General features: G+C 36.4%; 1 protein-coding gene across 2 annotated transcripts in view; it reads left to right on the top strand.

The window, feature by feature from the left end:
• The window catches only part of NCKAP5 (NCK associated protein 5), an 881,281-nt gene that overhangs the window by 244,795 nt on the left and 622,789 nt on the right, over positions 1 to 13,697 (top strand). For both annotated transcript variants that reach the window (XM_045826267.1, XM_045826268.1), the window contains one exon: positions 12,673 to 12,746. In XM_045826267.1, coding sequence (XP_045682223.1) covers positions 12,673 to 12,746 — 74 coding nt within the window. The remainder of the gene's footprint in view (positions 1 to 12,672; positions 12,747 to 13,697) is intronic.

The following is a 13,697-nucleotide window of genomic DNA, read 5'->3' as shown; positions in this document are numbered from 1 at the left end:
GTCAGTGGGGGCAGTAGACACCATTGAGTGAGCATGTGTACTGTGTGGCTGTCACATTCAAAATGACTAAGTGTGTAAAGCAATGAATCTGCACCAAATTTTGCACTGAGCTCAAACATTCCTCCATGGAAACTGTTCAGATGATTGAGAAGGCTTTCAGGGATGATGCAATGAGTGCAGTGCAAATAAAAGTGTGGCACAAATGCCTCAAAGATGGTTGAGAATCTGTTGAAAGTGATCCACTCTCTGGAAGGCCTGCAACAAGTAGAACACCTGAGAATGTTGAATGTGTATGGGCTGAAATCAACAAAGATTGGTGACCGACTGTGAGAACTAGAAGCTGAGCTAGGGATTTCAAAAACTACTGTGTCTGAGATTTTGATGCAGGATCATGGAATGAAATGTGCTGTGGCAAAATTTATTCCACAGCTTCTGCTACCAGAGCAGAAAGAACATCATGCTCTAGTTGCCAATGGCCTGATTCAAACTGCTACCAGTGAACCAGATTTCCTCAAGAAGGTCATAACTGGAGATGAATTGTGGGTCTATGACTATGATCCAGAAACAAAGGCCCAGTTGTCCCAGTGGAAGTCATCTGGTTCTCCCCATCAGAAGAAGGCATAGCAAAGTCACAGTAAGATCAAGTCCATGCTAACTATGCTTTTTGATTAGGAATGTGTTACCATTATGAGTATGCCCCTCCAGGCCACACTAATAAGGAGTTATGACCTCAATGTTCTTTGTCATTTGAGAGATGTATGATGAAATTGGCTGCAGCTATGGGCAACTGGTGATTGGCAGCTTCATCACAACAACATTCCAGCTCATGCATCACTTCTTTTTTTTAACGTATTTTATTGTTTGTGCTATTACAGTTGTCCCATCCTCCCCCCACTTTATTCCCCTCCACCCTGCCCACCCCCTCCCACCCACATTCCGCCCCCCTCTTTAGTTCATGTCCATGGGTACTACATATAAGTTCTTGGGCTTCTCCATTTCCTATACTATTCTTAACCTCCCCCTGTCTATTTTCTACCTACCATTTATGCTACTTATTCTCTGTACCTTTTCCCCCTCTCTCTCTTTCCACACTCCTGTTGATAACCCTCCATGTGATCTCCATTTCTCTGGTTCTGTTCCTGTTCTAGTTGTTTGCTTAGTTTGTTTTTTTGCTTTTGTTTTTGTTTTAGGTGTGTTTGTTAATAATTGTGAGTTTTCTGTCATTTTAGTATACATGTTTTTTATCTTTTTCTTTAGATAAATCCCTTTAACATTTCATAAAATAAGGGCTTGGTGATGGTGAACTCCTTTAACTTGACTTTATTTAGGAAGCACTTTATCTGCCTTTCCATTCTAAATGAAAGCTTTGCTGGATAGAGTAATCTTGGATGGAGGTCCTTGCCTTTCATGATTTGGCATACTTCTTTCCAGCCCCTTCTTGCCTGTAAGGTCTCTTTTGAGAAATCAGCTGACAGTCTTATGGGAACTCCTTTATAGGTAACTGTCTTCTTTTCTTGCTGCTTCTAAGATTCTCTCCTTATTTTTAATCTTGGCTAATGTAATAATGATGTGCCTTGGTGTGTTCCTCCTTGGTTCCAAGTTCTTTGGGACTCTCTGAGCTTCCTGGACTTCCTGGAAGTCTATTTCCTTTGCCAGATTGGGGAAGTTCTCCCTTATTATCTGTCCAAACAACTTTTCCACTTGCTGCTCTTCCTCTTTTCCTTTTGGCACCCCTATAATTTGAATGTTGGAATGTTGAAAGTTTTCCTGGAGGTTCTGAAGCCTCTCCTCATTTTTTTGAATTCTTGTTTTTTCATTCTGTTCTGGTTGAATGTTTCTTTCTTCCTTCTGGTCCACACCATTAATTAGAGTCCCAGTTTCCTTCCCATCACTATTGGTTCCCTGTACATTTTCCTTTATTTCACTTAGCATAACCTTCATTTTTTCACCTAATTTGTAACCATACTTAATCATTTTTGTGAGCATCCTGATTACCAATGTTTTGAACTGTGCATCTGATAGGTTGACTATCTCTTTGTTGCTTAGTTGTATTTTTTTCTGTAGCTCTGATCTGTTCTTTCATTTGGGCCATTTTTTTTTGTCTTGGCATGCCTGCTATGTATAAGGGGTAGAGCTTTAGGTGTTCACCAGGGCACGTCAACCCACGTTGCTGCCTTGTGATGCTGTATGTGGGGAAGGGGTTGAGAGGGAACAATGGCACTTGTTCTGCTCTCTGCCAGATTTCAGTCACTTCCCCCGCTACCCACAAGCAAAGTGGGCCCTTCTGGTACTGATTCCTGAGTGGCTTGGCTTGTGTACATTCTAGGACCCTGTGAGGCTGGGAGTTTCTCCCACTGCCACCTCAACCCCCACAGATGTTTTCAATTGGTGGTTTGAGGCTTTATTTCCCCACATTGGGATCCTGGGTTGTGAGGTCTGTCTCACTTCTCAGGTGTTCTTCCTGGTTTATTCACAGGTGAATGTGGGACTGCCCACTCCACCAGCTGCCACCTTGCCCTCCCCAGTCCTCCACCACTGCTTTGCCATGAGTTCTCTCTGCCAGCTGCCTGTCTCCGCCCCTCCTACCGGTCTGGATGGATGTTTCTTCTTTGACTCCTTGGTTGTGAGACTTCCATATGGTTTGATTTCCTGTCAGTTCTGGTTGTTTTTTGTTTTTAAATTGTTATTGTCCTTCTTTTGGTTGTGCGAGGAGGCACAGTGTGTCTACCCATGCCTCCATCTTGGCTGGAACTCATCATGCATCACTTCTTATGTGGAGTTTTTGGCAAAACATCAAACCACCCAGGAGATTTGAGACTGTTGATGAGATTCAGGAAAATACAATAGGGCAGCTGATGGCAATTACAACAAAGGATTTTGCAGAGTGTTTTTAAAAATAATTTTTATTTAAGATTTTTTATTGTTATTCTATTATAGTTATCCCAATTTTTCTTCCTTTGCCCTTCTCTGCCCATCCCACCCCCCATTCCCACAGTCAATCCCCACACTGTTGCCCATGTTCATGGGTCATTTATACCTGTTCTTTAACTAGTTCCTTCTCCTGCTTTCCACCTTATCCCCCACTCCCCTCCCCTTTGGTCACTTTCAGTCTGTTCCATGTTTTCATGCCTGTGGCTCTATTTTGCTCATTGGTTTATTTTGTTCATTAGATTCCTCTTATGGGAATCATATAATAATCATATTTTGAACAGTGGAAGAGATGCTGGGAGAACTATGTGAGGTCCCAAATTGCTTACTTTGAAGGGGACTGAGGCATCATTGTCCTATGTAGACTGTTTCTTATATCTTGTATCTTCTTCAATAAATGTCTCTATTTTTCATAACACATGGCCAGATACTTTCTGGACATACCTTGTAAATTATACAATTAGTGTGCTTTTTGAGCTTTATTCCAGACTTTGTTTTATGACTTTGTGTATAGCCAGATATCCCTAAGTGAGGGTGACTGGGATTCATTCTGCCTCTAGTCTCCATCTCAGCAACATAGAATCTACTATGAGGGCAATCACTGTGGTTAGGTTCTCTGTTTTACTCTGGCCTGGGTTAGTGAAAAATGTGCTAGATCGAGTGATTGTATTAAGTGTGTCATTGTTTGATCAGGGGAAAATCATTTAACAATAATCTGAGCCTTAGTTTTCTAAGTTGAAATGTTGACCATGACTCAAAGATGTTGAGGATCAAGTGAAAATGGATACCAAAATGCTTGGAAAGAATTATAATTTTGATTAAACTATATTTATAAACTATAAACTATATTGATTAAACTATATTAATTAATCAAATAATATAGAAATGTTAAGTTGTCTGTTTAGTGTTTCACTTTGTCTGCTTTCCATATACATTTATTGATTAATATTTATTGTGTTATTTACAGTATAGGCCAACCTGCAGTAACAAAGAGGGTCCTGAAGTACAGTGTTTTAAGTAAGATACAGACTTATTTCTTTTACATGTAAAATGCCAAAGTGAATGATTAGGGCAGATGAATACCTGCTTTTTAAATCAGGGAGGTTCGCCATCCACAACATGTATGTCTGTCTCTGGGCCCAAGGTTGTTATTGTTCCCAGGTAGGGGAAGAGTGTATAATAGACAGGAAGCTTGTTTTTGGGTTGGAGATACCTCAGATGTTGTATGGACCAGTATTGCTCATACCTTATTGGCTTGAACTCAATCACATGTTCACACCTAGCTTGCTGAGAAATAGACGCTCTAGTTCAGTAATCATGTGTCCAGCAGAAACTGGGGAAGAGTGGAAGCTGTCTTTTAAATAAATAAGGGGAAATATGTGATGGAAGACAATTTAGCAGTCTCAATTGAGATATTTTGTAGTATAAAGTTTTGCTAAACTGTGCTCATAGTTTCTTTGGCATTGATTGCATTACCTTGATACCAAATAGTAAGCAATAAATCTTTTCATTGCTGTTGTTACTAATATATGTTTATACTTGATCTCTGGTAATTGATATTAATATAATTTTCATCCATGACAGAAGTTGTGGAGATGTTTTCACTCTGTGGGTTTCAGTATTCCTCATGCTATCCATTATCCTCAATTTAATAGAACACTTTGGTTATAACTTTATGCATTGTGCTGATCTTTGACAACTCATACGACTTACATGGCATAGATGCCCAATGTACCTAAATCTTCCTCAGGATTATGAGATCAAAAGTACACACTGATTTTGCAAAATTGTCAATAGGTTATCTTTGAGATGTCATTTATGATTTGTACTTATAGAATAAAAGTGGGTACATAATAATTTTGGAAAACTGCCTAAAGTGTCTATAACCTTTATAACCTTTTCAATTAAAAAGTAGTTCTGGAAGATCAGGCTTGATAGTCTTATAATTTCAGATTCTCTTGTTATAAGACTGATTACATCCAGCTAATGAACTAATTAGTCCTTCATGTATTTTAACGTACCTTTACTGATACTTGCAATGTTCTAAGTGCTCGGTTAGTTGTAGAAGGATACAAATATGAAGTGAGATGCTTTAAGGAGTTGTGGCACATCTAAAGGGACCTGTTTGGTACATAGTCAGATACATAGGATTGGACATCAAGAGGAAGATCTAGCATGGAGATAAATTTTTGGAAGTCTTTGGTAATTGCTGAAGGCCTAGTAGTCTATTGGCTTTTCCAGTAGAAAAAGAAAGAGCACCTGAAAGAGAACCTTCCTCTTGATACACAGTGGCTGGAAGAAGGAGGAAGGAAATAGGCAAAGATCTCAGTGATAGAAAGAGGCAGGAAACATTTTCAGAGAATACCAGGGAGAGAGCAAGCATGATGCAAAATGTCAAGTCCTGAGGGAAGTGGTCAAGAGATAAGGAACAAGCAATATCCCGAGCCATGTGGAGGACTTTGGTAGCTGTGATGGAGAAGTTTCACTGAAGAGTCTGCAGTGGAGGTCAAGTTCGGTTGTTTCAAGAGTGATTAGGAATGAGGAATTGAGGATGGCTAATGGAGAGATAATAGCATTGGGATCAATCTGTTTAAGGCTGGTATTCCTGGACTGATTTGTTTGTTGTGTTTAACATGTCTCACTGGAAGAATTAACGTTGGAACAGATGCCAGTCTGTAATGAAGCACTTATCTTTACCTTGCTGTGTAATTTCAAAACTGGGTTTTACTTTTTTACACTCACCATAGAGATGTATCTTCTTGTTAATACGACAAAATAATTTTGGAGGGAACCATCACTTATTCTGTAGTAATTTCCTAATTGTGGAAATTCCTATAGGTAATGATAGTTCTGTTGATTTGAAGAACTGGCCTCCTGGCCTCCTCGTCTGTGCTTCTGTGCCCAAAGGTGAATTGGGAACCCTGCATTAGTGACAAGAGTGCTGACAGCATTAATCAGGCTCTGCCATGAGTTACACTGATCACAGCATGAAGATTATTTGCAGGGATTTTGGATCTCTGCAAGCTTTGATTTAGTATTATATTTTAAACTCTACTTAAACAAATGATAAATGAAATCCTATCATTGAATTCATTTTTAATGGACTTTGCTCAGAACTGACCCACATTAAACAATAGGAAGTTCACATTAAATGGGCCTATGTGACACAAGTATGCAATGTTCAGTATTCCTATAAACCTCTAAATGCTTAATTGTTTCATACTAATTGCCTTGAAACTTGCAATAAAGAAGTGAAAGGCAAATTTCCTGAAACAAAGCTCCAAGATGATTCTAATTTACATAAGTTTTAGCCAAGGAACAGATGTCTTTTTAATGCTGTACCTTTGTAAAAACCTTTAAAACATATTATATGTCTTAGTGTAACTTGGTGTTCCTCCTAATTTCTAATGTGAGTGAAATGCTTTTAGCAGAACACTGGCAAGGGCAAGTTAAAAAAAATGGGACTCTATTGTTTCAAACACCAGCTTAGCTTTAGAATAATATAAAGAAACCCGTTTCATTGTGGTATTTTAGATCTTTCTGTCTAAAATATAATTATAATAAAATCTTTGTGGATAGTATTTTCTGGGGCTGTATGTTTCTAAATAATCACTTTTTAAATTTGTATAGTGAGCATATAGTATTTTAAAATTATAGAAAGAGAAAAGTATACAGAAGAAATTAAATTACCTCATAATACTACCATATACTGTTGACTTTATTTTAATCTTCATATATATTTTCAAAATTGTGATATATGGGATTGTGCAGTTTTACAAACTACTTTCATGTAACATTGTACTCTGTTTTCCATTTCATTAGACATTATTTACCAATTTAAAGAATTGTCTATGTCTCTAGAGGAGTAAAGCATGTTTTATTTTAATCATACCTCAATTTTTGGAAGCTAAGAATACCCAATTTTTTCATATCAACATAAATTTTGAAGTTTAATTATTTACTCAGGAGGATTCCTAGACATGGGACTTTTGGATCAAAGGTACATGGATCTTTTAAATTTCATGATATAAATTACCAAATTACTTCCCCAACTATTACGTATGTAGGCAAAACACACACTTACATACTTAAGCTTTTTTATTATCATGTATGAAAAACATTTTTTGTCTCTAAGTACAAAAAGATTTTTGCATCTTCCTATTTTCTGCTTTCTCTTCCTCCTCACTCTGTCCTCCACAGAAAGACAAAATGTATATCCAACATATTTCTTCTGGGGCTCTCATGTTTGTTTAATTTTATAATCATATTTATATCTTTAGACATATAATTTGCTTAAATTCTTTTTAATCTTTTATATTGCGAATTTCATATTTTTTAAATTTTATCACTCAGTATAGCATGTATGTACATACACATGCATGTACACACATATATACACATATCTTCCATATATTTTATTCATCTCTTGGGTATTTGGTATATATGTTTATATACACATACTTTTAAGTTTAAAATATAAACACATAAACACACACATTTTACATGTTTTAGTTTTTCATTAAAGTAGATGCTTTATATTCTGAATTTATGAATGCCTGGGAAGGGCTTTTTGTTGCATTGTTATATAGCAGCTACTTGATTAGCAATATTTATGAATTAAAATGGAAAGGTCTGTCTCCTCCAAAACAACTGGGAATGAAAAAGACTAAACATATCAGGTATTGATGAAGATGTGGGTCAACCAAAACTCTTATACATTGTTGGTGATCATGTAAATTGGTATAATCACTTTCTAAAACTTTTTGATAGTATCTACTAAACCTAAAAATGCAATTTTACTTCAAGAGAATCCACCCGACAGAAAAGAATGGATATATCTGTCAAAGAATACAAACAACATATCAGCATATGTAAAAAATGTTTATAGTTCTTTGTTTTATCATAACAAAAATAGAAACAATACAAATGTTAAAGGACAGTAAATTAAATAAACAATTGTAATGAAATCATTTTTTAAAAAAGACTGAAAGGTCTGTCTATGTAACTCATGTCAGTGGACAACTGGGGTGGCCAGAAGCTATGGAGCCAGCCTGTTTTAGCTTCTTAGTATGAAACCCCTGTTTGTCTGTTTGAATACTTGCAGTATTTTTGCCTCATGATTGTTATTCAGCCCTTGTGCCAGTGACTGTGTGGATAGTTTTCCATAAACTCTACCTGGAATGTGCTTAACCCCTTTAATGTGCATAAAGTTTTTTCCTCTTTTTTCCTTCTATTCAGAAATGTTGCTTTAATTATCCATTTGATTATTATGTTCAAAACCTTGTCAAATACTCAAAAGCTATAATTGGTAGCCAAACCTACATTTTCCGCCCAATATCCTTCATGTTTCTATTCATTTCCATCTTTATTCTTTATTTAACGTAGACTGTTTGCCCTCAACAGGACTGTGTATGTGTTTTTGTTGTCAGTTATACTATTATATCTCACAGATTTTGTGACAAGAAAAACCAGTAGAGTAGAGTGTTCATCCAGTTAATAACTATAGTTTAGAAGGGTCTTATTGCTAAGTGACTTGAGAAGTACACGCAGGGCAAGGCCTGGTAAACTGAGAGTTTTCATAGCTAATGTGTTGTAGAGAGTGAACATTGACACCAAGGAAAATGGGGATATGATTTTATGTTTTTCTTCTAAGTTACAGCAGTTTTAGGCTTCACTAACTGAATTATACATATATTAACTGAATCATATATTAAGAGATGGCAGAAGGGTTGCTGAGTATTTAAGTATCTGGGCTTGAGAATTTCATTGGTTTCCACATAACACTGAAAAGTAGACTTCATCAGTGTGACAAGGTTTAGTGTCAATGTACAGAATCCATTGCTCACTTTTCTCTGAAGCACTGGGGAAAGTCTACACATAGGAAAATCACAATGTAAGGATCAACAGTTTCGAATTCTGCTATTGCAGTCTGAATTTCTTTGAAATTCTCATTTGACTCACTTCCTTATTTTATTATCTTTTCAGCTTACCCGGTTGTTTTATAAAATTTAATTTGTTGTCTTTTTACCTTAGCATTTGTTAAATCTTTCTGCACATGTCATAGAGACTGGGTCTTTCTGGATACTACTGAAAACATTAAGGCTCTGTCTAAAATGCGTTCATGTTTTTCTTGTTAACTCATTTTCAGAGTGACACCATTTTCTGTGATTGAGGGTGATGTTCTCTTTCTCTTATGCCCCAGTACTTCTTCTTGAGTACTATTTGTATGTCTTTAGTTTACTTATTCTGAAATGATCCATCCAGGCCTTGGGATAGCCAGTAGACAGTGTAGATTCCACTTTTTGTCTACTTACATTTGTAGAAAACTTTTCTCCAAGTTGTCTCAATATCCAGTGTCTTTTAGGCAGTTTGGGAGCTCTACTACACTAAGATGGAATCTGGCCACACTTTTTCTTTCTGCCTGTGCACTTCATATATTGAACTGTTAAAGTCCTTGTAAAATAAATAACATCAATATTGTGCTTTACACCCAAGTTCTTGCTATAGGTGCAGTAGCTACAACCTTGTACTTGCTGTGAATACAGTTCCACTGTACTGCTGCCATCACACTGCATTGTTTTCTTGGAGTTAATCTCCAAGGGGATGGATAACATTGGTTCCCAATAGATAATTCTATTTGGTTCTTACAGAATGGTAGGCATATCTCATTAGTTAACAAAGTTCTCTAATTCAGGAGCGAGATAAAAATTTATAAGAGCACTGATGAAGTTGTCTAGGTGGGGAGAGGAGGGTGTATGGGGCATACATAGTGATGGAAGGAGACTTGACTTGGGGTGTGAACACACAATATACTGTGCAGATGGTGTGTTCTAGAACTGTGCACCTGAAACCTGTGCAATTTTGTTAAGCAGTGTCAACCCAATAAATTCAATAAAAAGGAAAAAAATAGTTCTCTTGGTAAAAAAAAATTCGTTTAACAAAAAGCACATATAAGTAAGCGTCATATATTTTTCCCCCTTCAATCTGTTTCAGTTGGAGTCAGCGAGGGAGGGGGAAGGGAGGAGGAGAAGGAGGAGGAGAGAGAGAGAATTCGGGGAGAGGTTGGTGAAGTATAGACAATACCCAAATAAATACCCAACTAAAATATATTGGATGTGAGAAGTAAGATTCCTATAGAGAAAAATAAAGATAAAAAGACAGGGAGAATTCATAATTCTCGTTCCTATTGTTACATGGTTTAAGGCTTGTCATCATAGTTATTTTTATTGGATATTGGGTGAAGCTACTTTAAATGCAAACAGCCGGAATTGTTGTTTGAAATAGCTTTTAAACCAGAATCCAGCTATGCTTACATTTAATGGTTGAAAAACTATTATTACTATTAATCTCTGGTGTGTGATATATTGTGAAAAAAAACTATGCTCACTGCTTGGCAGATACTATGATATATGCTTACTTAAGCTATTTTATTTAATCCTTACAACACCTCTGTAAATTAAGTATTATTTATCCCTCTGAAGATAAAGAAAATAAGGCTTAGAATGATTAAATAGCTTGCCTGAGGGAGCATAGCTAGCAAATACCCAAACTAGGATTTGACCCTAAATTTCTTTGATCCAAAGATCATATTTGTAATCACTATACCTTTCACCTTCAAGTTCTGATTGAGCTAAGCATAATGAACACATTAACAAATCAATTGGTTTTAATCCAACTGTTTTCCAGAGCTTTTACGTAATTTGTTCTCTGCCTACCTCTCCAACTTCATTTTAGATTACATACTCCAGGCTGTCTGGTCCCAGCCCCACTGGCTTCCTTTCTGTTCCTTACATACCATATTTTGGAGACCTTTGCATGTGCTGTTTCCTTAGTTGGTAGTGCTCTCTTTCCTCTCCCCTTCTCTCTCTATGCTTGCCTCCTCCTCTTCCAGGTCCTACCTCAGGTAACATTTGCTCAGTCGTCTTCTGGCTATTGTGTATAAAACTGCCCCTCCCCCTGTCACCTATTATTTCCTTCATAGTAACTGATCTGAAATCAATCTTTTCATTATTTGTTATGTCTCTCTCTATGGACTGTAAATTTTTTGAGAGCAGGAACCTTTTGCTCTTGGTTATCACTGTATTTACTGAACTTATACATCAAGTACTGCTCTAACAGATGTGGAAAAGGCAATTTAGTGAAGAATGGATGAATGACTTTGAAATGTATATATTTGTTTCTACTTAGGAACAGTGCCTTAAAAATTTTTTAATGAAATGTATTTAAAAATGTCTTTGATAATTTTGAATAGTATTCTAAATCAAGTTTAAACTTTGACCAGGATACTTAACATAATCACAAACCATCACGATTTCCTGCAGTAACAGATTTTTGCTTTGGTTTTGACCTTCCCAGTGGTCTTATATAAATAACCTGAAAATGTGTATTATTTAATAAGAATAAGACTATTTACCTAATTATCTGCCTATCATTACCTATCATTAATTGAATGATAGTGTTAGATAATCATTCGTTTTTAGCTAGATAAGTACTTAGTACGCTCTATAGGAAGACCAAAATAATGTAGAAAGATAAGAAGCCTTCTCAAAAACTATGCAGGTAGATTCAGGTCCAGAAACATGGAACAGAACCCTTTCTATATACTAGTGTTCCTTTCATTTGCCCTCTCCCACACCATTATAGTGAATATTCCCACAGGAGCAATGGATTACGTATAGCATTAAGTCAATATAAATAAATCTGTATTTAAGGAAGAAAAGTATGAGTATTAATCAGAGTTCCCAGGTTATCTCAAATCCATAAGAAATGAAGTGAACTTTCAGGGGCACCATAACCCTGGAGTCTCTGTGCATAGTTGCATCTAAGGCAGCTGTAATGGAGACAGAGGGGGTGCGCAGGCCAGATCTTCAAGTAGCAGGGAAAAAGTGTGTCAGGTTCAGGATGAACAAAATCATCATGCTTTATACATTGTATTTTGTTCCACAGTTCACAATCAAAACTACTACACTGAAACCTAATATTCAGCAATCACAATTAAAAAAAATCAGATTTAATAACCTTTGAATTTTTGTGAATCAGTCTTATATGACAAAGGAATTCCTCATTCTCTAGAAATATTCCTTGAAACTATGGTTTGATTTCCAAACATAAATTTACATGCATGTCTAAAAAACAAGATATATCTTGCCTTCATGTCTTCTTAGCAGCCAAAGATTTATTTTCTAACAGTCAAAGAAAACAAAAGCAAACTACATTGTCTTGTTTCCATAAAGGGACAAAGGAAAATGGATATATGTTTCATTAATGGAAATGATATGTCCAGTAAATGTGAACAGTGAATATATAAAGTATTCTAAGAAGTTCAAAAATAGTGCTTTTTCTAGGAAGTGACTCTTGTAAGACCAATGTAATCAAGACCTGTACTGTCTATTTTATTATTCTCCTAAAGTCAGCAGCAACATTGGCTCACATATTTACACAGCAGAACACAGACCCCAGTGCAGATGACTATGAAATTTACCTTTTTCTTGTGAAGAGAATTTTTATGCTGACTCTGTAGAACTTCAGTTCTCTTCGGTGCTTTGGTTATAGAATGATCACAGGCTGTAAAGAAAATACTGTTTAACCCCAAATAACTATGCATGTCAGTCATTGAAACTTTGACTTCCAGAATCCAAGGGATTATCTTGTCAAAAATCTTCCTTGTAGAGATAAAGCTTGTCTTAGAATTCTGGCACCTGTTGTAATGAGGATTTATTTGTCTTTGTATGTCTGTGTGTGCAGGAATACATGGACTCCAATAAATATATTGAACATCTGTTAACTCAACTTGAGGAGAAACACAGAAGTCTCTGGAGGTGAGTTAAATCCATGTCCTCACTTATACCACTAGAGCATTGATCTTGAACATGGAGGTAGGGAATTAGAAAACAGTTTCTTGTTCCATTTGATGCCAAAAGCATCACTGGAGACAAAAATCACTAGAGGTTACCTAGAGAATTTTATTTCTTTAGGTAAACTAAAGCAGCAATGCCAAAAGTTGTCTTTGAGTTGAGGACCTGCTCAGAGCTGGATGGATGGTAGAAATTGTGACACACATTGGTCAAGGTCAATGAGTTAATTTGCCCAAGGCCACATGGCAACTTTATATGGTAGAAACTGGAACCTGAATTCTCTGATCCTTGCCTGCTTGAAGATTATTTACGTTTTTCTGTAATTAAAAAGGTAGGACATTTCTGCTTAAATTTTCTGCTTCTCCATATTAAAGAGGAACATTTTAAGAATGTTGTTGAATAGGTCTCTAATGTTTTTTTTTCCTATATGGTGGGTCCGATTTTGAGTAAAGAAAGATATGTGAGAATATTTGTGCAGGTAAGTTGGAAAAAAATTAATATCATGGAAGTCATACTTTCAAGTTATTTATTCACTGGGGCCTCTTGGAAAGTGATACTAACCAAAGATGGTTGTGATGTTATTATCTAGCTCTTTAGGGTCTTGTTCTTCATAGGTGCTGCTATGGGATTTGAATTTCTTTTTTTAAGTTCCAATAGCTCTTGTTGTCAGGAGTAAATATACTAGTGCTCATTTATATGATGCCTCACTTTGCACTGCAATTGTTTCACGTAATTAGCTTTGTCTCCCAAAGGTCAATATCCCCCTAATGTACTTTATTGCTTATCTCCTCAAGGCAGGGAGCAGAGCACATTCTATGTCCACAGAGATGGCAAGTAAACATTTGTTAACCCTGTGATTTTTTTCCCCAACCTCATCCAAACCCATCACCATTGGTACCAGGCTATGCTGCTTCG

This window comes from Phyllostomus hastatus, unplaced genomic scaffold (genome assembly GCF_019186645.2).
Source record: "Phyllostomus hastatus isolate PE091 unplaced genomic scaffold, TTU_PhHast_1.1 phas_scaffold_60, whole genome shotgun sequence".
In the NCBI taxonomy this organism is placed as follows: Eukaryota; Metazoa; Chordata; class Mammalia; order Chiroptera; family Phyllostomidae; genus Phyllostomus; species Phyllostomus hastatus.
This window is presented reverse-complemented; position numbering and strand designations above follow the sequence as displayed.